The sequence below is a fragment of the Mustela erminea genome, chromosome 8, assembly GCF_009829155.1.
Source record: "Mustela erminea isolate mMusErm1 chromosome 8, mMusErm1.Pri, whole genome shotgun sequence".
NCBI classification, from domain to species: Eukaryota; Metazoa; Chordata; class Mammalia; order Carnivora; family Mustelidae; genus Mustela; species Mustela erminea.
In genome coordinates, this window is record NC_045621.1 from 56,037,586 (window position 1) to 56,061,747 (window position 24,162).

The 24,162-nt window shown below is 33.3% G+C and overlaps 1 protein-coding gene across 20 annotated transcripts in view; it reads right to left on the minus strand.

The window, feature by feature from the left end:
• The window catches only part of BAZ2B (bromodomain adjacent to zinc finger domain 2B), a 314,188-nt gene that overhangs the window by 57,219 nt on the left and 232,807 nt on the right, over positions 1-24,162 (minus strand). For 12 of the 20 annotated variants that reach the window (XM_032355671.1, XM_032355672.1, XM_032355673.1 and 9 more), the window contains 7 exons: positions 19,623-19,715; positions 19,445-19,506; positions 15,061-15,126; positions 13,098-13,163; positions 11,665-11,709; positions 11,389-11,421; positions 10,079-10,144 (listed from right to left, as the gene is read on the minus strand). In XM_032355671.1, coding sequence (XP_032211562.1) covers positions 10,079-10,144; positions 11,389-11,421; positions 11,665-11,709; positions 13,098-13,163; positions 15,061-15,126; positions 19,445-19,506; positions 19,623-19,715 — 431 coding nt within the window. The remainder of the gene's footprint in view (positions 1-10,078; positions 10,145-11,388; positions 11,422-11,664; positions 11,710-13,097; positions 13,164-15,060; positions 15,127-19,444; positions 19,507-19,622; positions 19,716-24,162) is intronic. The other 8 variants (XM_032355683.1, XM_032355685.1, XM_032355679.1 and 5 more) reach the window with 2 other exon arrangements.

The following is a 24,162-nucleotide window of genomic DNA, read 5'->3' on the forward strand; positions in this document are numbered from 1 at the left end:
AAATTGCTACTAGTGTCAAGAGTGGAGTGGAGGTTGCAGGTTGACTAGTTGCTGAATATTATGATACAGAGCCAGACGTCAGGTCATGAGAGCCTTTTTACATGATATGCTCACATCACTGCTCATTTTTATACAACCTCTAAATTTCTGGGTTACTGATTCATACAGACATTAGGGAGGAAAATGATTCAGAAGCTCTATTGTGAGACTACTGACATCAAAAAAGTGCTACAATTAATCTTATTGATTATAAACTAAAAGCAGTTTCTGAGGGTCTAATGACATAAAATATACACAATTAACATGCAACATTCCTACAATGCAGTATAGATTTTCAAACCAAATTATCATTGGTAGAACATTTTTTCCCCAGAATTGGATTTTTAATTTATAAATACATGAATGTTATTCTAAGAATTTTTCCAAGAAAGAGAAAATATTTTGGTCACTGACCAGAATAATGAATCACAATCACCAACAGAAAAAACAAATGTCTCTTATAGATTTCGAAGTAACTGGTGTAAATTTTTCTACCATATAGGACTGACTCGGAATTCTTAACGATGTTCATTATAATAATAACCAAAAAAATTGAGACTATTACTCACTAAAACTGTTGAAAATGGTTGCCATTTCTTTTCAGAAAGAGAGAAAAGATATTGTGACACTAATGCTCTCTTCACTGCGCCAACTTCACTTTGATGGCAATCTGGGGGTACATAATACTTCACTGATATAGAGACAGTGAGTTAGAGTGCATTTAATGTCATGAGGTAAATATGGCTTATATTCTTGGATACCATTTTTAGCTAGTGATAGGCAATATTTTTTCCAGTTAAAAGCATGGTTATAATATGGCATGGAGAGTAAAATGACATCAATTTTTAGGATAAAATGGAGATTTCCAAGAAATCTTAGAAATTTTTAGGACCTTTATTACTTAAAGACAAGCAACCATTCTTGTCTTGAAATATTAGGTATACTTCGAAGGAAACATGAGGTCTCTAAATGTAGTAAATTTGATGAGTTTACTCACTAATTTATTTTTTTTTTATTTTTTAAAGATTTTATTTATTTATTTGACGGAGAGAAATCACAAGTAGATGGAGAGGCAGGCAGAGAGAGAGAGAGGGGGAAGCAGGCTCCCTGCCGAGCAGAGAGCCTGATGCGGGACTCGATCCCAGGACCCTGAGATCAGGACCTGAGCCGAAGGCAGCGGCTTAACCCACTGAGCCACCCAGGCGCCCCTACTCACTAATTTATTTAATGAACTGTATAAAACAAGGTAACTAACTCTCAAAGAACGAGAGCTTCTGGGTCCCCTCAACAATCAACCAATATTAAAATGGTACATAAAGAAAGTCACAATCTAGCCCCACACAAGATTTTGTCTCATATGTCATGATTATCAAGGTATTTCCCATGATCCATCACATTGTGTGATACATCTGTGTTAAGAAGACAGTGTAACCAGTTGAGGCATTGCTTAGATGATGATGAAGATGACGAAAAAGGACAAGGAGGGAAACGGGAAGACGGGGAGTACAGACAACAAAGAGGTGGCGGAGAAAAGCAACAAAGCCAAGACAGGGTCATACACATGGCAAAAACTGATTAATCCCCTCTTTGCCCCTTCTTCCTCTCTGCCCACAGGTCATATTGAGTTACAACACTGTACCTTTGTATATGCCATTTCCTCTGCCTGAAATGCAGAACCTCTCTTCCTTAACACAGAAATAAAGCCTTCTTTTATTCTTCTCCTAAGTGTTTCAAGCATTTTAATATTTCTCTCTTTTTCTAAGCTTCCATATAACTTGTTATATTATTTATTGTACTGTGGGACAATTATTTGTCTAAAGTTGATCTCTTCCACTTTACTGTAAGCTTTTAGAGGTCAGAGGAACAAATGTATTCACCTCTTTCTTTATGGAACAAGTTCAATTCCCAGCAGTACAATTTGCCAGACACTTCAAGGAAGTTTTTAATGATCTTATTTTTCTCTCTATCAAGCTTATATCAGTTAAACTTTCCTCTCCCACTGGTCTCAATACTGTTCTTATCTCCAACTACAATAGTTGTCATATATCTTTAACAGAAATATTTGGTGTGCCTAGGCATATAAAAATTATTTAAGTATTCATTTGCTGAATGATTAATTCCACAAATGCCATATAAATAATGATAGGTTAACGTTTGTACCGGTCATTAAACATATTCAATAGCTGATTTTTTTCTCAACTTTTTATATTTCATTCTGTGCACAGACATAATTGATGTCTTCTATTTTCAATTATACACAAACCTTGTAGCCAAAAGCAGAGTTTAATACATTTATTAATAATATTCAAATTATATTTGGGAATTTTAAAATATCTAAAATATATTTCCCACATCTACTCCAACCTTGTTAATTTCTTAATCATTTTAATTTCATACACTATGATTTGATGTGCTTACAAATACACTGTCCCCATACTAAAATTAAATAGACTTATTATCTGATAATTTTTTCCAGAAATTCAAGTTTAAAGTGGCAGTGCTATTTTAGGCCAAATTTGAAGATGTTTAAACTTGTGTAGTAGTCTCTCTTCTAGACTTGGTATACTGTTTGAAAGAGCAATATTTACCAACTTTTCACATAAGCACCCCCCCTTTTAAAAAGATTTTATTTATTTATTTATTTGACAGACAGAGATCACAAGCAGGCAGTGAGTCAGGCAGAGAGAGAGGAAGGGAAGCAGGCTCCCCGCTGAGTAGAGAGCCAATGTGGGGCTCCATCCTAGGACCCTGGGATCATGACCTGAGCGGAAGGCAGAGGCTTTAGCCCACTGAGCCACCCAGGTGCCCCAACACCGCCCCCGCTTTTTAAAAAGATTTTATCATTTGAAAGGGAGAGAGACAGAGTACAAGCATGGGGAGAGGCAAAGGGAGAAGGAGAGGCAGACTACGCACTGCGTTGGGAGCCCGAGTTGGGACTCGATTCCAGGACCGGAAATCAGGATCTGAGCCCAAGGCAGATGCTTAACCATCCAAGCCATCCAAGCCATCCAAGCCATCCAAGAACCCCATACCTAAGCCTTCTCTTGACAAGTTACTATGCTTCATCCTACACTTAATTTCTATAATATTATGGCTTCTTAAAGATTTAATTAACTTAGAATGAGAGTATATGTGTGCATGTGCATGAGCTGGGGGAAGGGCAGAAGGAGAGGAAGAGAGCAGACTCTGAGATCAGTGTAGAGCCAAAACAGGGGTCAATTCCATGACCCCGAGATCATGACCTAAGCTGAAACCAAGAGTGGAAACCCAACTGACTGAGCCACTCAGACACCCCTATAATAATGTGTTTTGTTGCCAAGTCAAACACTAGGATTTCACAATGGAACTTTCTGGGTCTGTAAGGTCAACTCACAATAAAACTTTGATGTACCAGAGAGGACTTATGAAACCTATTATAATATGAAAGAAATGTTAAAACGTATTTTACACTAACAATGGTTAAATTTCAGGGCAATAACTTACATTGCCTACAAATAACTACAAAATACAGCTCCTGATTATTTTTTAGATGACTGTCAATAATGGCAATCAATTAGTATGCCTCCTCTTAATTTTTTTTGGCCTTCATCCCCCTCATACCTTCCAGTTTTCTAGATGTAGAAATTCTTGAAGTAAATGAATTCTCAGAATATGTCATTTATAATAAAATATTTTTAATCATCTTAATTACAGTAATGGAATTTTCCATATCAAAATATTACTAATATTTTAGTTAAGAAATCATTTACATTTTATTTCAAAGTTGAAACACCTTTTTATAACAAATGGATTAAATTTAGATTATCCTAAACAGCCCAAAATACATAGGGTGACAATTTCAAAATCAGTTTTTTACTCACACAAAAAGACTACCTTAGGGACTCTCAAGGCATAAATGACCATATTTCCAGAAATCTATAGCACAATAATAAATGTATGAAATAAATTTACTCTATTTTAGAGCCATAGAAGTTTAAAAGCCAAACAATGAATGTGGTAGAATGGCCTGTTATTGTAAACTTTTACAACTTATCAGACTGCAAAACAAGACATTTTTTAAGAGACAATGTTGCAAAGATGCCTTATTTTTTTGCTTTTTATGATTCTACTAGGTCTCTTAGGTGTTTGTTTTGGGAATAATTAGGGGAATACATTTCTTTTGACAGCAACTCGTACTTAAATTTCAAAGACATAAATATAATTTAAGAGACACAGGTTTACCTCAGGGTGCAGGAAGACTGCAAGTATAAATAAGATTAATAATACAAGCCATTTAAAGAAGACAGACATAAAGATTAACAGTTACTGTTTTATGGTAACACTGAATATGAATAGAACAATCAGGGTAATTTTTTCTAAAGGGACTATTTTTTCATTTAAAATATGAAAATTAAGTTTAAACAAATTTTAAAATTATGAATCACATGATAAAGAGAGGCCTTTATGTTTTATATTTTAATAAAAATTTATTTTATAGGTATAATATTTAAAAAGAATAAAACCTCCCAGTTATTATATTTTCTCAAAATCCCCCAAGGTATTACAGAAGTCTGTACTTTAGATTATGTATCTAATACTCTGTAGAATAGCTCCTATAAATGTGTTCCAAGTTAAGATTAAAATTGTTAATAATTCCTGAGTCAGATTGAATCAGAGATTTTAATATACCTAAATTAAATTGATAATAAACCTTTAAAAATTGACTTTGTTTATAGGACATTTAACATCTTATCATATAGCTAATATAAAATCATTTTATATTTGTTTTTAGACTATTTAACTTTAAAATTAAAGTACATTATAAGTACTTTGCGTAAATACAATATACAAGCATGCCAGAGAAGTATATTTACCATGTCTTCAATTGAACAATGGGTTTAAACAAAACCACCTATGTGTGCAATTCTACTTATTTTCATTTTTAACTAACTAGTAACTAATATAAATATAGGATTATAAAATAGTCTCATGACTTGAATCATGGATGGGGAGGGTTACATATTTTTTCTGCTTTCAAATTGTTTATTAGATGGCTTCTGAAACCTGAGCTACTCTCTTCTATTTTATGGTTCTGTCTCCTAAAGTGCTGACACAATCTTCTGTGATAGCTGCATATTTAACAACCTTTTATAGTTTATTGATCCTTGGAGGGAGACATATAAAAGACTCTTGACGATCACTCTGGTTGATTATTCAGTTAATATGAGTAAAGTGGTTATAAATTTGTGACTGGTATGGTTTAAAGTTCTTCTAAATGAAAGAGGAGATTTTGAGCTACTTTTTCACACTGCTTTAACCAACCTGTTTCTAGTGCTTAGTAATAATGAAAGCAGATGTGTCTCATATTATACTTGAATTATACTAGGAAATAAGCCTTTTTTGTTCACGAGATTAACTATTCTTTCTTACATTTTCTTATGAAAATATTTATGAACTATGATGATATAGCAGTGATCCTTTAAAACTACTAAGAGAGTAATAACAAGTAAGGTAATTTATGTAAGTCTGAATATTCTTACTAATTATAGGGTTTTTAAAAAAGGTTTTTATTTATTTATGGGGTGGGGGAGACACCATGAGCAAGGAGGGAAGGGCAGAAGGAGAGGAAGAAGACTCCCTGCTGAGTAGGGAATCTGATGCACGCCCCCATGCCCCCAATCCCAGGACCCTGGGATCATGACCTGAACCGAACAGATGCTTAAACAACTTAACCAACTTAACCCAGGTGCCCCACTAATTATAAATTTATATAATGGAAAAACTATAGAAATTGGGATTATTTTAGTAAAAATTTATTGAGTTAATCTAAATCAAAAAGTAAGATCAGTGTAGTGTACACAGAGTAACATAAAAGTGATGTTTGTGTAACCATCTTACTTTGATGGTTATGGGGAGGTTCTTGGAATAATTTCAGATGTTATCAGAGATTTTTAATTAACAAGGTGAAAGCAATTTATTTTTTTAACCTCATTAGTTCTTTAAATATTATTCAGAACATTTTTGTTTATCTTCTCTGTTTTTCTTCACAATCTAATCATAAAATGTTGAAGGTACTGAAAGCTAGAATCAAGGTTTTTATATATTGGCCAGTTCAGAATTTTTAGTTGGCCCTGCCTAGGTATCATATGGCTATAACTTTACAATAAAGTTTGTTTTTTTTAATAGTTAATAACAGAAAAAAATATATGGTAATAGGACATAGAATATGAAGCCAATATATGCCCATTATTGGCATTACTAGTTATATCTTTTGCATGTTAAGTAATAATAAGGAAATGGACAAGTACATATAGAAATATTTTGTTAATATTCACAGAGGTGGCACATTGATGTAAAGATCTGGTTAAAGTTTTGTGTTGCCAGTAAAAACATATGCCTAATTACTGTCTAACTGTTTATACTGTAAATTTTATCTCTGATATAATAAAAAAATCATTATTTTTGTTTTTTCTGTAGTATCTAATCCAATGCTGTGCGCAAAATAGTAGTTTAAGAAGTAAAATTATGTAAATATGGTAAAATTATCTAGTCTTGTTCACAAGTCTACAGTTATCAGAGGATAATATTTTAAGAGCTCAGTTTTACCTATGGGGTTCTCTTAAACATTCCAATAAAGGATTATTTGTGACATATTTCATTTTAAATAATAGTTTCCTGAATGTCTAACTCTAAGAGAACCATCTAGGGTAAAATAAAAGTTTCTATTGTTACATAAAGAAAATTATATAGGTAGAAAACATAATAATGTACTCATTCTTTAATGATATTTTTATCACCAACTTGTTTAACTGCCATTGCATTTTAACTCATTCATTTATTTATTTATTCATTCAACTACAATTTTCTAAGGTCCAACTGTATCCCTGGCTCTACAGTGATACACAAGACAGACAAGATTCCTGTCCTCAAAGATCTTACATCCTGTGAGGAAGCAGACCATAAACAACTGTAAAATCATTAAGATGATGGAATGGAGTTCCAAAGGTGGGGTATAAAAAAAGGCAAAATTAGGTGTTCTTGGAAGGCCTCTTAGACAAGTTAACATTTGATCTATAAATAAACAACAAATAGGAATCACTTGAATATTTGGTGGAAGAGCAGCAAAAAGACCCTTTGTTTAGGATAATAAAAAAACCCAAAAATGACTGTAATGCAGTACTTAAGAGACAAATCGTATGAGGTAAAGTTGAAGTGAGAGGCAGAGGTCAGTGCATGTGGGACTGCTTTGTGACGGTGAGGCATTTGGACTTTACTACAATTGCAGTAAGAAGCTACTGGTTAGTGTTAAGATGTAACCTGGTTCACTTTCTGAAAAGTGAATCACTCTGGCTGCTCTGTGGAGAACACATAGGGAGTGCTTAGGAAAATAAGAATGCAAACAAGGGAAGGAGGTTCCTTAAATTATTACGCTTCATTTTATTAATACATATATAGCATAATAATTATATACTTTATATATATATATATATATATATATATATATATGCACATTTCTCTCTCTCTCTTTCTTTTTTTTTTGTTTAATAGTTTGGCATGGTTGCCTTGACATTCCTTTCCAAATTACTTAGGCTTGACGTGAGCAGCCCAGTCCAGAATGTGTATTGCCCCAATATAGGTGCTTTCATTTTTAGTTCTTTTTCACTTTATCTAATGCTTATTTTTATTTTAAAAAATTTCTTAAAATTTTACTTTTTTTTCAGTGTTCCAAAGCTCATTGTTTATGCACCACACCCAGTGCTCCATGCAATACGTGCCCTCCGAGATACTATTATTTTTCTAAGTACTTCAGACAGATGTGTGAATACTATGTATGTTACTCATGTTTCTTTTTTCTGAGGAGGAATGAGATAGGAGAGGGAGAGCTGTATTTGGTTTCTCATATTCCTTTCCAAGTTTTACTGGAACCAATGTACCTGATTTGCTTTATCTAGTCAAAGGTAAATCTTTTTTCCATGGAAGGTGCTCTTAGTCTTTCATGGATTCTTAGAATGTTTAATTTTAATTACCTTCATTTATCCTGTGGCTGCTATCTTTCACTCAAACCAGATCTTATTCTCCTCACTTTAGCAGCTTTTCCCACTCTCTTCCCAGGCAACAGGAGATATGAAAAACCAATGGAAGAGGTCATGCCTTTTGGGCCTTTTGGGCACCTTTTAATCTGGGCATTCACTCTCTTTGATAATCTTACTCTTACTCTTGGGTTCTCCTCTTCTACTAAATTCAAATATATCTGGAGATAATGTTCTGCATTACTGTCATTATTCTGCCTTTCTTAAGCTTTTCTTCCCATCAGGAAAAATTGGAATGGCACGCTCCTGTTCTTTTTAGCCCTCTAGAAAGAAGTACACTTGGTAGAGAGGAATTTATCTCTTGCAAAATTTTCTAGGTCCTTTTCCTGAGTTGTTCTTCAGTTTCTATCCCCCAGATTGGAGGAAATTAGGTTGCGCTTTTAATTACTCCCTTTCCTACTCTTTCCACTGCCACACTGCTTTTAGAAAGGAACAGCGATAGCAGCCACTCCAATTCTCAGAATTTGTTGTCTGTCTTTCTCTACTTGTCATTTTTCAGAGATTACAGTTATAAATTCATAGACTCACATTACATTAGGTTACATTAGGTGTAAAAGCTGTCAATGGGCCTGGATAATTAACAGGTTTGGAAGAAAAGATAGTAAGAAAAATGTTAAGGCAAAACTTCCATGAAATTTAGGAGAGTCACAAGAAGTGATTGCTGGAAGAGGCTAATTAGAGGTAATCTGTGTTAGTAGTTCCCAACCTGGCTATGCATCTTGGTAGGCCCACTCTACACAGCAATCACATGGAGAGTGATAAGGAACTATTAAGCACTGTGTGTGCTACGTTTTGTTTCAAAAACTTTACACATACACTCATACAGATGTACACCCATTTAATCATTACTACAAAATGAAATAGGAACTGTTATCTCTATTTTATAGATGAAAAATTTGAATCACAGACAGGTGAAATAACTTGCCTAAGGTCACATAGCTGAAGAGCAATGAAACTAGAATTCAAATCCAGGTAAAAAAATTACAATGTCCAGGTTCCTAAACAATATACTTATTGTCTCTCTACATTAGAAATCTATAATGATAGATTTAAGCTACAGCTGAGGCAAAAATACTGAAATTCAGCTCTCTCAAACTTCCAGACCAAACTGTTATTTTTAATTCTCTTACTAAATGTTTATCTCAGTTGATAATCTTATAATCCTAAGAGGTAGGTACCATTATCTCAATTTAAAAGAAGAAATAAACTTTAACCAGCATTTAAATTAAAAACTTGAAACAAAAAAACAGAAGGAGAAGAGGGAAGGAAGGAAGGAAGGAAAGAGGAAGGAAGGAAGGAAGGAAGGAAGAAAAGAAAGTGAGTCAGGCCTGAAGAGGTAAAGCAAGTTGAGTCTGAAGAGTCAGCACAGAATTCTTAGTCTCTCACACTCCGAAACCCTGGATATCATGGCCATAACTCTATTCAACTATTTTAATACAGAATGCATTGCTTTGTAATATATATATTTAACCTTTAATTGCTTTCTTTTACATTCCAAATAAGCTCATTTTGACTTATTTCAATAATTTCCTTATTCTGAATGATCTGTTAAAGTCTATCCTAAGGAAAGTACTTAAGCGCAATTTTACACAGAGCAGTAAAGAATAATTAATTCTGAAGGCAAAAGTCCATGGATGGATTGACTGGTGTTTCAGTTAGGACACACAGGACTTGTTTAGGCATGCTCTAATATTAGTTTTGTGAAACTCTGGTTACAGTAATAAATAACTACTTTTATCCAAGCAAATGCCATTCACTACATTAAAAAAAGATAATTAAAATCTCAGCCAAGAAAATTAACACATAGATTGGAATCCTTCCCATATTCTTTTATGTTCTAATCTTTAATATCTGGCTTGCTTTGGAAAGCCAATAAACCATGACAAACCTACACTATGAAGAATTTATATTTAGAAAAACCAATGCTTTAGGAAAAAATACTAGTACTTTTCTTAGAAACATGGACTTACTTCTGCTTTTTTACGAGCTTCCATAGCTTTCATAAGCATCATATGTTGTCTCCTCCTCTCTCGTTCCTATTAGGCCAGATAAAATTAGGAAAATAATTGTAATTAATAGTATGATTTTGAAATGGAAAAACAAAACAAAACAAAACTCAGTATAGCATGTTTAGCATTTATAGACAAGTCACAGTAAATACTAAATATAAGACAAGAATGGCCAGTCTGTGCATGTTTTAGTTCAGGTTTAGAAAGCAAATACAAGAACAATCAAAAGCAAAAAGGTAAAGCAATGAACATGGAGACAGTGTAAACAGAAGCATACAAGATTTACTTATGGTCAGTTGTGATGCTCCTTCAAAAGCTGGCAGAACAAAAAGCATAATGGTTGGCTGGAACAGGTCAGTTACCTTACATCTGCTATTAGAAAAACCACAAATATGTACTATAGGCCAATTAAACTAAAGGTTTAGTTTAGATCTTAAGGTTTAGTTAGATCTTAATTTCTTAGACAGAAATTGATTTATAACCACTTTCACTTCATGGTTTTAGAATTAAGTTGTTTTTATTTCAAGTACACTATCATTTTGCAAATTCAATAGGCCACCAACAAATTAGATTTTTTTTTTAAGTTTTTATACCAATTTAGTCAAACTAGTCGTGGTTCACATACCAACACCAATGAAATGGGATACTCCTATTTACTGATGTCTGCCACTTGATGCGCTATTTAAGACTGTAAAAGCTGCACCAGAGGCTAATAAATGGAATCTAAAAGGCACAGTATGAAAATAAGGTAAGCACAAGTTTTAATAATTTCATTTTATTTTAAAATTTAAGAATTACAGTTATATCTAATGAATTCTTTTTGTTTAAATGTATTTGGTCCCCCCAAAGGGATATTTCTAAAATTGTTTCTCAAATTTTGTCTTTAAAACCAGAATATATTTCATATTCTCTCATCAACCTAACTCAAAATTCCCATTGTATTCAATGGCAGTTTTGCACCTAGAATGATGGGAGAATATGGGTCATTATCGTATCTAATTGTATAGTGATCCAACTCTCATTGTGACATCAGTAATGTAAATTTTTAGATGGCAGCCTTATGTAAGGCTTGCACAATTCGATTAGAAATCTTGGAGATGTATCATACTTCTTTATAGACAGACAAGCAGATGTATGCAATGCACTGTGCTGTAAAGCCATGCAGCAGTATGTAATATGACAGCAGCCAGTGCTACACTTTATGCATTGCTATGACAACCATATCACAACCAAATCACAATGCGGTGTTAGATGTACAAAAATAAACATACCCATACCATATCTAGTCTATGCCTCTCCAACTCCTGGTAGAAAGAGTTGGCACAACATTATGAAACAGAAATCACAGAGTCATGAAACCAATTTTTAACCCCCCAAAAGACACCAATACCAAAGCAAGGCAATAAACCATAAGATGAAGGAAAAACTTAAGCAGGAATTACATTGGAAACTTTTAAGAAAACATTTTGAAGATTTTCCCCAAAATAGATTTAAGAAAAATTATAAAATATACATTTCAACAATTGTATAACTATATGTATACAGACCTGATGCTTCAGAAGAACAGCTTGTTGTCTTCTCATTTCTTTTTCCTTAAAAATATGAAACTTTTAATATATAATTCTTAGGGAAGATTTAGAACATAGTACAAGCATTAAACACTGCTTTCCTAAGATTCTATAATCTTCCATTAGGTCAAACCACATGGAATTGCAAATATTTGATAATTTTTTACTTACATAGTGGCAATTTCATATGCTTCTACTTAATACAGAAAGATTATATGATAGTAGCAAGGATCCTATTCAGTAGCCATTTAAATTTAAAATTCAATAACCTAATAGCATATTTCAATGGCACATTCACTGAACTGACTAGCTAAATGGTCAGAGCATATCAGATACAATTGACACATGTATCTTTTAAATTATTTTAATACATTATATAGAGCAATCCTCAAATCCAGCTGATTAGAACTCTCTCCACTTTGAACATAAATTCCCAAATACACTATTTTATACCTTAACAGCATTCATATCATTTCTGTACACTATCTATGAATGAAAATAACAACAGACTGAGGTCAGTTTAAGATTTTCATGCTCAGCTATAATCCAGGGCACTACTCCAATGGGGTCGGGCTTAACGCAAGCAATTCTACAAATGTCATCAATGTAAATATTCTTATGAAGATAAAAATCTAGACGATATTAAGTGATGAGAAGGGGTAGAAATCTAAAGAAAAAGTAAGGAAGTCAATGTAGAAAAGGTAACTAACAGTTCCCTGGCTTTATAGGATATATAATTGTGTCTGTATCTGAAACCAGCAGGATCATTAAGCTGCCCTCTTTCAGTAATTAATTATGAGAAAAAGTGGAAGGTGAGGGGTAGTGTGTGTGTGTGTGTGTGTGTGTGTGTGTGTGTGAGTATGTGGTTTGGGGGTTCCAATGTTTCATGTCAGAAAATCAAAACCAAACATTACAATAATTAACAATGGCTAATTTTATTATTGGCAAGTGACAATTTGTTCAAGTTAGGTTTTTGTTTTGGTAGGCTCTTCACTTTTTAATAGCTAAAACAGTTGCTGGACATTAACCAAGTTATAATCTAAGTAGAGAGTCAGATTTGGGACACAATTTGAAACATAAACATCAACAACACAAAATAGCTTTGGGAAGATTATTCTGATTCAGCAAAACTATATACAGGTATTATGCAATAGTTTGCATTTCTGATTTGATGTTTGCTACTTAAAGAGCTCAAAGCATCACATAAAACCTGTATAATGAAATAAAAAAAAAACACAAACATACAATATACATACAATAAAAGCACACATTATATACATGTTTTGTCTGCGCTAAACATTTTTTAAGATAATCACATTGAGGAGAGCTTTTTTCATAAAATTGATACTGGTGTAACATCACATAGTTTTTATTTTTGAAAAATAAAAACTCTGGTTCTCATCTAAACTAACCTTTATTCGTTTCTCGGCCTCCAATAATTTGGCATTTGCTGCTTCTTCCTTCTTTTTCTTTTTAGCCTGTGCATGCAAAACAGGTCTCAAAGTCATGCAAAAGCACCACTACAACTTGAAAATAATCTCAGACTTGAAAATGGAGCTACATGTCTCACAAGGTACAAAACAGTATGTAACATATATGTAGACAATTACAAATTTCCCCCAGTTAACATTATATTTAACATACTAATTTAATTTTTAACATATGGATTAGAATTATGATATACAAAAAGGTTTTAAACGCATAAGAGTATGTCAGTTTTACTCTCCAATCTCTGTTAAAAGTCTGAAATAACTGAGTGTTGATGTCATTTTGACTTAAAAAATCAATCACAAAAAACCGATTTTGTGGCATGTATTGTCTTTTTTCTGATTTTTAAAAAGTAAAACATGATCAGTGTAGAAAAAGTAGGAAACTGGATTTTTATCGGTAAGCAAGTCATTTAATGAATACATCAGTAACACATTAAAATGCACATGTACTCTTTATTTGAAATTTTTTTTTTTTTTTAAGATTTTATTTATTTATTTGACAGAGAGAAATCACAAGTAGATGGAGAGGCAGGCAGAGAGAGAGAGAGGGAAGCAGGCTCCCTGCTGAGCAAAGAGCCCGATGCGGGCCTCGATCCCAGGACCCTGAGATCATGACCTGAGCCGAAGGCAGCGGCTTAACCCACTGAGCCACCCAGGCGCCCTGAAATTATTTTTTAACACTTGAAATTTGAGATAAAGAAATCCATTACTCATATGATTTAAAGGAAGGAAACATTACATCTCATTTTCTCTAGCTATACAAGGTGGTTTAGTTAAAGGCTTTTTTTTTTTTTAAAGTAAACATATTTTATGAAGTATATTTTGAATACCAAGATCATGTTATCAAATTTGAGCTTTATAATCTTCAAGTCTTTAATTATCAAGCAGTTTTTAAACTATCCAGTAGTTATTGTCAGTTTACTTTAAGATAGGCATATTTTCTATTTGAGGGGTTTTAAAATTAATTTGAAATGGGTAAGGAAATATGTGTATATTTCTACACAGAAAACCTCAGCTAGCTGGAGTCTTCAGGGAATTGTTTTATATGGCAATGGTTTCCTGAACAGCTGAAAGGTTCTAATAATTTTTAATCATTAAAAGTTTATTTCACAGTTTTAGATGAAAACAATTTTGAGACATATGCCTATTGAGACATAGTACAGTTAGCACAATTTGGCTTTTTCCTGATGACTCAGGGCCATTGTTCTGAACATTGTTCTGAACAGTTATTATACTACACAGTTTGATAGAGTAATGTATTTTGGCCATTAAGGTATTGAAAATTGTTTGCTATTCAATTGTTTGCTACTACAAAATTACACACTCTTGCTAGGCTTTTGAATTCCTATATATGCAGGTTGTGGAGTTTTTCTGCATTTTCCCTTGCTGTCTTTTGGCTATTACTTTTGCTGTTGCTAATATATGTCCTCTAGCCCTATTTCAGTAGCTTCAGGGGAAGAGGGATATATTAGAAACTAGAAAACCAAGCTAGTTAAACTGTTTCTACATTTAAAATTTAATTTTACTTTTATAATGTTTTATTTCTAAATTGAAAGTAAATATCTGACTATAAGTCCTAATGAGTTTTCTAAAAGTAAAGAACATGAGTTTTAGCACAGGAACTTCCTGACAACTATCCTGGCTGCTCAGAGTTTTCCTTTTTTTTCCTCTTTTGTCTCATTTTCTGCGTTTTTACTGTTAGGATTAGATTAGCTTGCTAAGTAAGTTCAGATAAGGTCTTATTTTATGTGTTATGTTTAAAGAGAATTTCTGATGAACATATTAATTTGTATGAGTGAGAGATCATGTGGGTAAAATTTTTATTTTTATACACTTTAAGATATAAACTATATTACATTAATTATATCAAACTTAAGAGCTCTACCTCTAGAATTTGCTGGGCTCGAAGTTCTTTCTCCATTCTGATTTGTTGTATTCTTTTAATTTTTTCCTGTAGGAAAAATAATGATAATTGAAGACAATAAACTAAATATACAGGTGAAAAGTATTTAAGTGGAGTCATATGATTTAAGATATAAGTACACATTTACCAAATGTTGCCCATGCTGGATATAAAACTCAATGAGTTAGCTTAATATCATATATACATTCATGTCTCAAATTAATATGATTTCATAAAATTTCTCAAAACAATTTGTAATGCTAAATAAGGATACAGAAACCAGGTAAGCAAGGTAACTAAAATGATTTAACCTGTATGCAAGTATAACTAATATTTAATCTGAGATAAATATAGGTCAGAATAATAGGAAAAAGTAGTACCTCAGGAGTCAGAAAACCTAAGACTAGTCCTGAGTTACTGACATTCATTGCATGATCTTGAATAAATAACTACTCTTGTATAAAATAGGGACAAGTGTTTGCTCTTTACTCACTACGTTACGATGAAATTAAAATGCTTAAAAAGTATATAGTACCATATAATTGTAATAGATTATTAACAATTAACAATACCGTAATTTTTTATTTCACATGGTGAATAACATGATAACATGACATTACTTTAAATTACTATAATAAGCCAAATCCAGAAGTAATCTAACATTACTTAAAATGGATTAATTATTGGGGCTCCTTTGTGGCTCAGTTGGTCAAGTGTCTGCCTTACGCTCAGGTAGTGATCCCAGATGGGCTCCCTGCTCAGTGGGGAGACTCCTTTTCCCTCTTCCTTTCTCTCTGTCCTGCCCTTCTGCTAGTGCTCTCACTCTCAAATAAATAAATGAATGAATAAATAAAATAAAATAAAATAAATAAAATGGATTAATTATAATTTAACATTCTCAGGAATGATTCATATGACATATTAGTTGTTCACATTGTCTAAATTTAACATACTAGTTTATTGTTTCAGAATTTAATGATAACGTAAAGTTTGATAAGAACTTTACATGTGATTTTTAAATTTATGCAATATGCTATTAAGCACACTGTTAACAATTTCATGTTCATAAATCCCTTTGAAGTTCCCAAATTGGCACTGATGAGAATACATAATTTAATACCCAAATTGTTCCACTTGCAAATTGCACTTGTCCTAGGAATTCTAGAACCAACATATTTTATACTGCTTTCTATTACAATCCCTACTGCAATCTCCAGATGCTAGTGTACCTTTTGAAGCTATGCTATAATATTTTTTAAAATATTCCTTTTCCCCCCCACACTGTTATTGATTCCTTGTAGGGTTCTACTGCAGGAAAATGATATTTCTGAAATTACTATTATGATTTTAGAAGACTGCACCCATTCTATAATTTTGCTTTTGGTGATCCTACTTGGTACTGAATATTAATTATAGCTTGCCAAACATAAAAACTCAAGTGTATCTTTTATTTCATTTCTAAATCTTAGAGAAGGCTGTACTTGATCCACATTTGATATCTTTATTTAGATTAGAACTTGAGACCTACATAAAGCCTACTTGTGATTTAATTTTTTGCTTTTGTTAATCATAAGGTTATAAGGTGGTATGTTCTCAAGTCAACAAAAGTCTTTCATTATTCTCTTAAGCACAGAGATAAGTATGGAATCTTGGGTTTAAGTATACTCAGTTAGAATTTCATTTTGGCTGTCCAAGTGATTCATATATAGGTACATATATTTCATAGTGCTGTCATTAATATTAGTAGAGATAAATCTTTTTTTATAAATTATAATACTGAGACACCTTATAATATTGAGTACCTAAGCACTGAACATAAAATATCTTAATTGAGTTGAATTTATCTTTTTTTTTTTTTTTTTAAACCTAAGAGAAAAATTGAAGTTCCTGGAGGGTAAATATTTGCCTAAATTCAAATACTAAATACAGAGAAGAGCTGGTCAGATTTCAATGCTTTTGCTCCTTTTACTTCATAATAACGATTTTGCAAGCCTCCAGAAAATTGCTTTGAGGACTATATGGTGATATTTTGGGTCTACTAGGTGGAAAAAAATAATCCAGGGGCGCCTGGTTGGCTCAGTGGGTTAAAGCCTCTGCCTTCGGCTCAGGTCATGATCTCAGGGTCCTGGGATTGAGCCCCGCATCAGACTCTCTGCTCAGCAGGGAGCTTGCTTCCTCCTCTCTCTCTGCCTGCCTCTGTGTCTACTTGTGATCTCGGTCAAATAAATAAATAAATAAAATCTTAAAAAAAAAAAAAAAATCCAGAGGATGAGAAGCACATGCTACTATTTTATCCCAGATCTAGTGCTGACTTTATTTTTTTTTTTTTAAAGATTTTATTTATTTATTTGACAGACAGAGATCACAAGTAGGCAAGGAAGGCAGGTGGCAGAGAGAGAGAGGAGGAAGCAGGCTCCCCGCTGAACAGGGAGCCCGATGCGGGGCTCTGGGATCATGACCTGAGCCAAAGGCAGAGGCTTAACCCACTGAGCCACCCGGGCACCCCTAGTGCTGACTTTAAAATAGGCATTGTATAACTGACTGTGTGAGTAAACCTATGCTAGGGTTGATTCACTTTGTTAGCAACAAGGGATAAGGCAAATGGTATTATGAGACTAGCCTCAGACAAATGTCTTGATGGATATCTAATATCAGTTCATTTGTATTAATGTTGCTGGGAACTTGGGACCCCAGTGCTTTTTTGATGAGCAGCAAAAACTATGTAGGCTTAGGGTGCAGCCACTTCAAGAGCTTAGGATCACAAAGCTGAACTTAGTACAGATGGGATTTGATGGGTCTCTAGCCATCAGGAAATAGGATAAGCCATAAAAAAATAGTATTTCACTTAAAAGGAAATATAAACTATTTTTACATATATATGTAATATGTGGTATATAATATTTGAATAAATGTAGTAATGAGACTATGTATTTTTAAGTCAATCTCACAGTGTCTTTAGCAGTTACAATCAACAAACCAAGGAAAGAATTCAAATTTCCAATTAACCATATTAAATTACAGTAAAGGACTACACCATACAGTTTGGTGTATGGTGTATGGTGTTTGGTGTTTTATATCTTTTAAAAAGTGAGCATTTGTTTTGTGCCAGGCATTGTGGTAGACATTTTACATTCATGATCTCATTTAATTGTTAGCTAATGCAGTTCTTTTCTTTACCATGATGGAAACAGAGACACAGAGGCTAAGTAACTAATCTAAGGTTACAAAAATCTTAAGCAGCGGAGACCATATTAAACTCTCAGCTCCCTGACCATAGACTAAGTTCTGGCTCCTCCTTCCATATCAACTCTCCCTAATTCCACTGCCCTAACCAGTACTGGGAGGAACCTTGGAGATCATCAAATCCAGCCCAACACATTTATTTAGCAGGTATTTATATAATAACATAATTTACTTTGCTTCATACTCAGAAATAAGTACTTGCTGTTAAAAATTTTAAACAAATTGTAGTTTCCCCTTTTGCCTTTCTCCTTTAATGGTTATGTGAAGATGTGGAGATGACAGAGTAGTTCACACACTCCCACCTTAAATGAAGTTGAATATCTTGTCATGTAATGTTTTATCTATGAAAATTTAAATATCACTTCATTTAACTATACTTAATCTTGAAAACTACATAGGGGAGAGATACTGTAGACATAAGATAGAATATTGGATATGCTGAAATAGTGCTTTCTTGTTTTTCTGCAGTAGTAATTTTTTTAAGTGCTCAGAAGCAATGGGGACAAACCCAATTCTATATAACTTGAGTTTGACTTTTTACTCATATTTTGTGTTTCATAACAACAAGCTTTTCTTACTAAAATATGAGCATTTAAGCAATAAACTTCATTTACTGGTACACTACTTTAAAAAGTTTGAAAGCTATTCAAGATGGCCACTTAAACTCAAACTCTATCAGGATATTAAAAATACTTAGATTTACTTTTGGTAAATTAGAGATTTGGTAATCTCTAAAAACTTAGAAGTAGAAGACTTTGTTAAAAAATGAGGTGAATTTTAGGGACACCTGGGTGGCTCAGTCAGTTAAGCATCTGACCTCTGCTCAGGTCATGATTCCAGGGTCCTGGGTCCTGCATTGGGCTCCCTGCTCATCAGGGAGCCTGCTTCTCCCTCTCCTTCTGCTTGCACATGCTCTTTCTTTCTCTCCCTCTCTCTCAAATAAATAAAATCTTTAAAAAGATGAGATGTATTTTAACTAATGCAAGAGGACAACTTTATAAGATACATAACATTAATGTGAAATACTGTTATTTCTGAAATAAAATGTACATATATACATATACCAATAGAGCCCCAACATAACACTTGTGTTTTAAAAATCAGTCCCAACTCATAAACGTACCTGTTGTTTCATAATCTTTATTTGTTCTTTTTGCTTTCTCTTCTCCTCAGCAGCCATTATTGCTATGGTGAAAAACCAAAGCACAGATATCATCAGCAAAGGAATCAAGAGAAGAAACTTCTTATGAATTTCCCAATACTTAACTCTTCATGTTTATGTTTTCATTTAAATCACCCACCTTGTTGTTTTTTAGCTTCTTTGGCAACCCGAGCCTGTTCCTGCTTTTGAAGTTTTCTCAAAAGCTTTATTTGCGCTGCTTGTCTGGCTATTTCTGAAACACACAAATTTCAAGGAATATTATTAACAACTTAACAAAACTGCTAACCAGTAACTGTGTGAAACTGATATCATTATGAAGGACAAAATTTTTAAGAAAATTGCCTAAGATTAGATACCAACTGGGAGAATGATGTGGCAGAAAATTTCATATCCGTTTCCCCTAGAAACTGCCAAATTATTTCAACAGATATGATCCCATATACAGAACTACACAAAATAATACTTCTTTTAATCCTCTTTATAAAGGCCAATCTAAGTATATTTTTTCACATTTCATGTAATCCTCACTTTGCACGAAATAGCTGCTAATATGCAAAAATAGTGATCTAGCTTCAGTCTTAAAAATAACAGAATATATAAAAAGGAAATAGAATTCAAAATAGAATATAAGGCCTCTAAAATTCAGTATCTCAATCAGCTATATAAATGGTAACATTTCTGAATCCAGTGACATTTTCATTTATAAAGGAGAGGGTCTAAATCTCCTAAATAAAAAGAGTATAGAATGTCAGTGAGTTTCGAAGACAACCGAGTCCTCATAAGTTTTAATGACAAACGTATGAAACTGGGATAGACTGACATAATTAAAATGGCCCCAACTGTTCATTCTCCCTCTCTCTATGTCATTTGCAATGTAACTTTGCAGTTCCTCTCATCAAAAGATAAAATATATTTTCTTGTCCCTTGATGCTGAATTCAGTCATGTGATCTTCCTTGGCTAACAGGATGTTAGCAATTGTGATGCACACAGAAGTCTGAAAATATACTTGTACTCTTTCTATTTTTACTCTTGCGCCTTGCCCTTTACTAAAAGAACATGTTTGGGTTAGACTGCTGAAGGTTGGGACACGTGGAGTCAGTTGACTTCCCATATGTGAACAAACCCAGCCAAGATCAGCAGAGCTGCCTAATTTCCCTCCAGCTGCTTCCATCTGTGCAACAATTAATGCCTGTGTTGTGTACATCACTGAAGTTTTGTGGTTGGCTGTTTCCCAGAATTACTCTAGCAGTAGGTAACTGATAGAGAAAGCATGTAATGTCATGCTTTCTTTTGCTGGCAAACTTGGTCAGAATACTTTTAACTATAAAAGTGGGGTATCATAGTAGGACTCATAAAATACCAACTTACATTAGACATTATTTTAAACTTTATAGCAGATGAGTTTTGAAAAATCTATATATTATATTCAATAATGAATATGACTGGCTGGCTTACTGAATTACTTGAGATTTACTAATAATTTCTGCCATTTATTTAACTTCTGTATTAAAACTTCATAACAATCTTATGAGATAGGCAACATTGTGCCCAGTTTACAGATGAAATAACTATGGCTCACAAAGATTAAATAGCAAAGCCAAGATATAAACCTTCTGACTTCACAGTCTATATGCTACTAGTCCCAAAAACTTTTAAGAATAGTTGAATGACTTGAGATTTTTAGGTAAGAACCTAACCCTACGTCCTTGTAACAGCTGAGGTGACCTTGGTTACTATGGTTGATTTTCTACCAACAAGTCTTTAAAAAAGAAGATGGGATGTAAAGGGTCTAATTTTATCTAGTAAACTGGAATTATTAATGGAAGATGAAATGGAAGATAATGCTAAAATATATCTCTATTATTATTATCTATATCTCTATATTATCTCTACAAGTGTTATCTATATATCTCCAATTATTTTCAATACTAGGTTATAAGCATCATCAAAAATTTCTGAGCTATATAAAAAGGATCTTCTGTTCACTAAATATCCTGGAAAATAAAAAAAAAATTATAAAAAAGGTTGCATATTCAGCAAACTCCAATAATAATACACCTGATGGATACTGTTCTCACCTGTGATAGTACTATATGACTATTTTTCTAACATTTAAGAACTGAAAGCTTTCAACTCTACTGTAAAGATCTAAGTCTGCCTTAAAATATAAAGATGTATCAAGTGATTTTAAAAAAATGTGTCCTAGAAAGTGTGGCATAGGTATGATCTTTTATTTCAAGCTAAAACTGATAGCCTCAAATAGAAGTCTGGCTTATAATAAACAAATGTTATATTTAAGTATGTATTTATCTAAGAATATATTTGCCAGCTCCAAGCCCCACACAAGTAAACAATAATTTTTATTTTTAAGCCCTTAGGACAGAAAACCATTTAAAAGTTCAACCCTTATCTTTTTACTTTAGCAAGGAGGATAAAATTCTTATTCATCATTAAAAATTCACATAACTTAAACTTTATATTATTAGTTGAAAAATTTTTTAAAAGTTAAATGCTATAGAGAAAGGAAAATGAGTTAAAAGACTTAGAAAATTCACTTACGTGCTGAGAAATAAACTTCTCCTAATAGCTTCTCATTTACTTAGTTTATGGTTGCTGAATACATTATCTATTTTAACTAACTTTTGAGATATCAATTTGGAAAATATCTTTTGTGGATTAAGAATGACCTATTTAAATTTCAAAGATGAAAGTTTATTTTTGAAATAGGTTACACAAACAATTAGGGGTATTTTAGATATACCACATATCTTTGATACTAAGATGCATTTTTAAAATATAGTCTAAAATCAGAATGTGTCTGACAATTGGCAGCACTTTTCTTTCTTCGTGGTACATCTTAAAATAATTAATTGTGCATTGAAATGACTATAAGCATCTCGGATTCTATGATACATGAAATGGAGAGGTACTATCTGATATCCTAAAAAATTTAAGGTATTAATGGCCTTGGCAAGTTTATTTATTAGGTTAAAAATCTTTTGCATACTGAAACCCTCTCATTCTTATTTTTCTTCTCTTGAGAAATTAGAGAGCTCTCATTTCATAATGCTTGGATGTACAAAGTTTGCATTTATTTTACTGTTCCGAACTTTTCTTCAAATTAAGTCCAGTTTTACAGTCTAGTTGAGGCCTAGTAGGATAGTAATATATAACAGAAACTTCTAGAATCCCCTCAGATAACCCCCTCTAACTGTTAATGTAGAAGCCTTTTAGAAGTAAAAGTGGTGATAAAGTGATTCATTCCTTCCTTCCCAAGAAAAAACCTGAATATTTTACCATCCATGCTTCTAAGTATTAATAATAATTATTGATTACTGTTAAATATTTAACTTTTATATACATGTTGAGACAAAAACATGTACATAGTCAGGTCAAAGGTAAAGAACTTGCAAAATGCATGACACAATGCATGACACAACAAGGGAAAGGGATGTAACAGAATACAAACCAATTTGAAATCTAGAGGGAGAAAAAACATTAGGGTAAAAGTTAAATAATTAGCTTCCATATGCTAAAAATAAAATTTAGTTAATTTTGCAAATATAAAGGTGCCATTTAATTTTTTAAATTTTTTAAATTTTTTAAACTTTTTAAAAAGATTTTATTTATTTATTTGACAGAGAGAGAAGGAACGAGAGAGGGAACACAAGCAGGGGCAGTGGGAGAAGGAGAAGCAGGCTTCCTGCTAAGTAGGGAGCCCAATGCGGGACTCGATCCCGGGACCCTGAGATCATGACCTGAGCCGAAGACAGACGCTCAATGACTGGGCCACCTAGGTACCCCATAAAGGTGCCATTGTAGATACTAAATATTAATAGTATATGTATTAGATATACAAGATATGCACGAAGAACCCATGCTTTGGGTATCAGTTAATTTTAATCTTTTTTTTTTTTCTTCAGGCAAACAATGCATACTCATCACTATTATACACTCTCCAGAAGAGTCAGTGGATTATTGGCAATACAAATTTTAAAAACTCATCATTTATGGCTATATCTGTTAATAACTTTTTTAGAGCCTTCACTAGTAACTATTCAGGGGAGAGGGAAATCTTTTTTTTTTTTTTTAAATATTTTTATTTATTTATTTGACAGGCAGAGATTACAAGTAGGCAGAGAGGCAGGCAGAGAGAGAGGAGGAAGCAGACTCCCTGCTGAGCGGAGAGCCTGATGTGGGGCTCGATCCCCGGACCCTGGGATCATGACCCAAGCCAAAGGCAGAGGCCTTAACCCACTGAGCCACCCAGGCGCCCCAGGGGAGATGGAAATCTTAACAGAATTCAAATAAAATAACATAAAAATTTCACAAATGGGATGCCTGGCTGGCCCAGGTAGAAAAAATGCAACTCTTGACCTTGGGGTCATGAGTTTGAGCCCCATGCTGGTTGTAGAGATCATTTAAATTTATAAATAAATATGGGCGCCTGGGTGGCTCAGTGGGTTAAGCCGCTGCCTTCGGCTCAGGTCATGATCTCAGGGTCCTGGGATCGAGTCCCGCATCGGGCTCTCTGCTCGGCAGTGAGCCTGCTTCCTCCTCTCTCTCTCTCTCTCTCTCTGCCTGCCTGCCTCTCTGCCTACTTGTGATCTCTCTGTGTCAAAAAAATAAAATCTTTAAAAATAAATAAATAAATAAATAAATAAATAAATAAATAAAG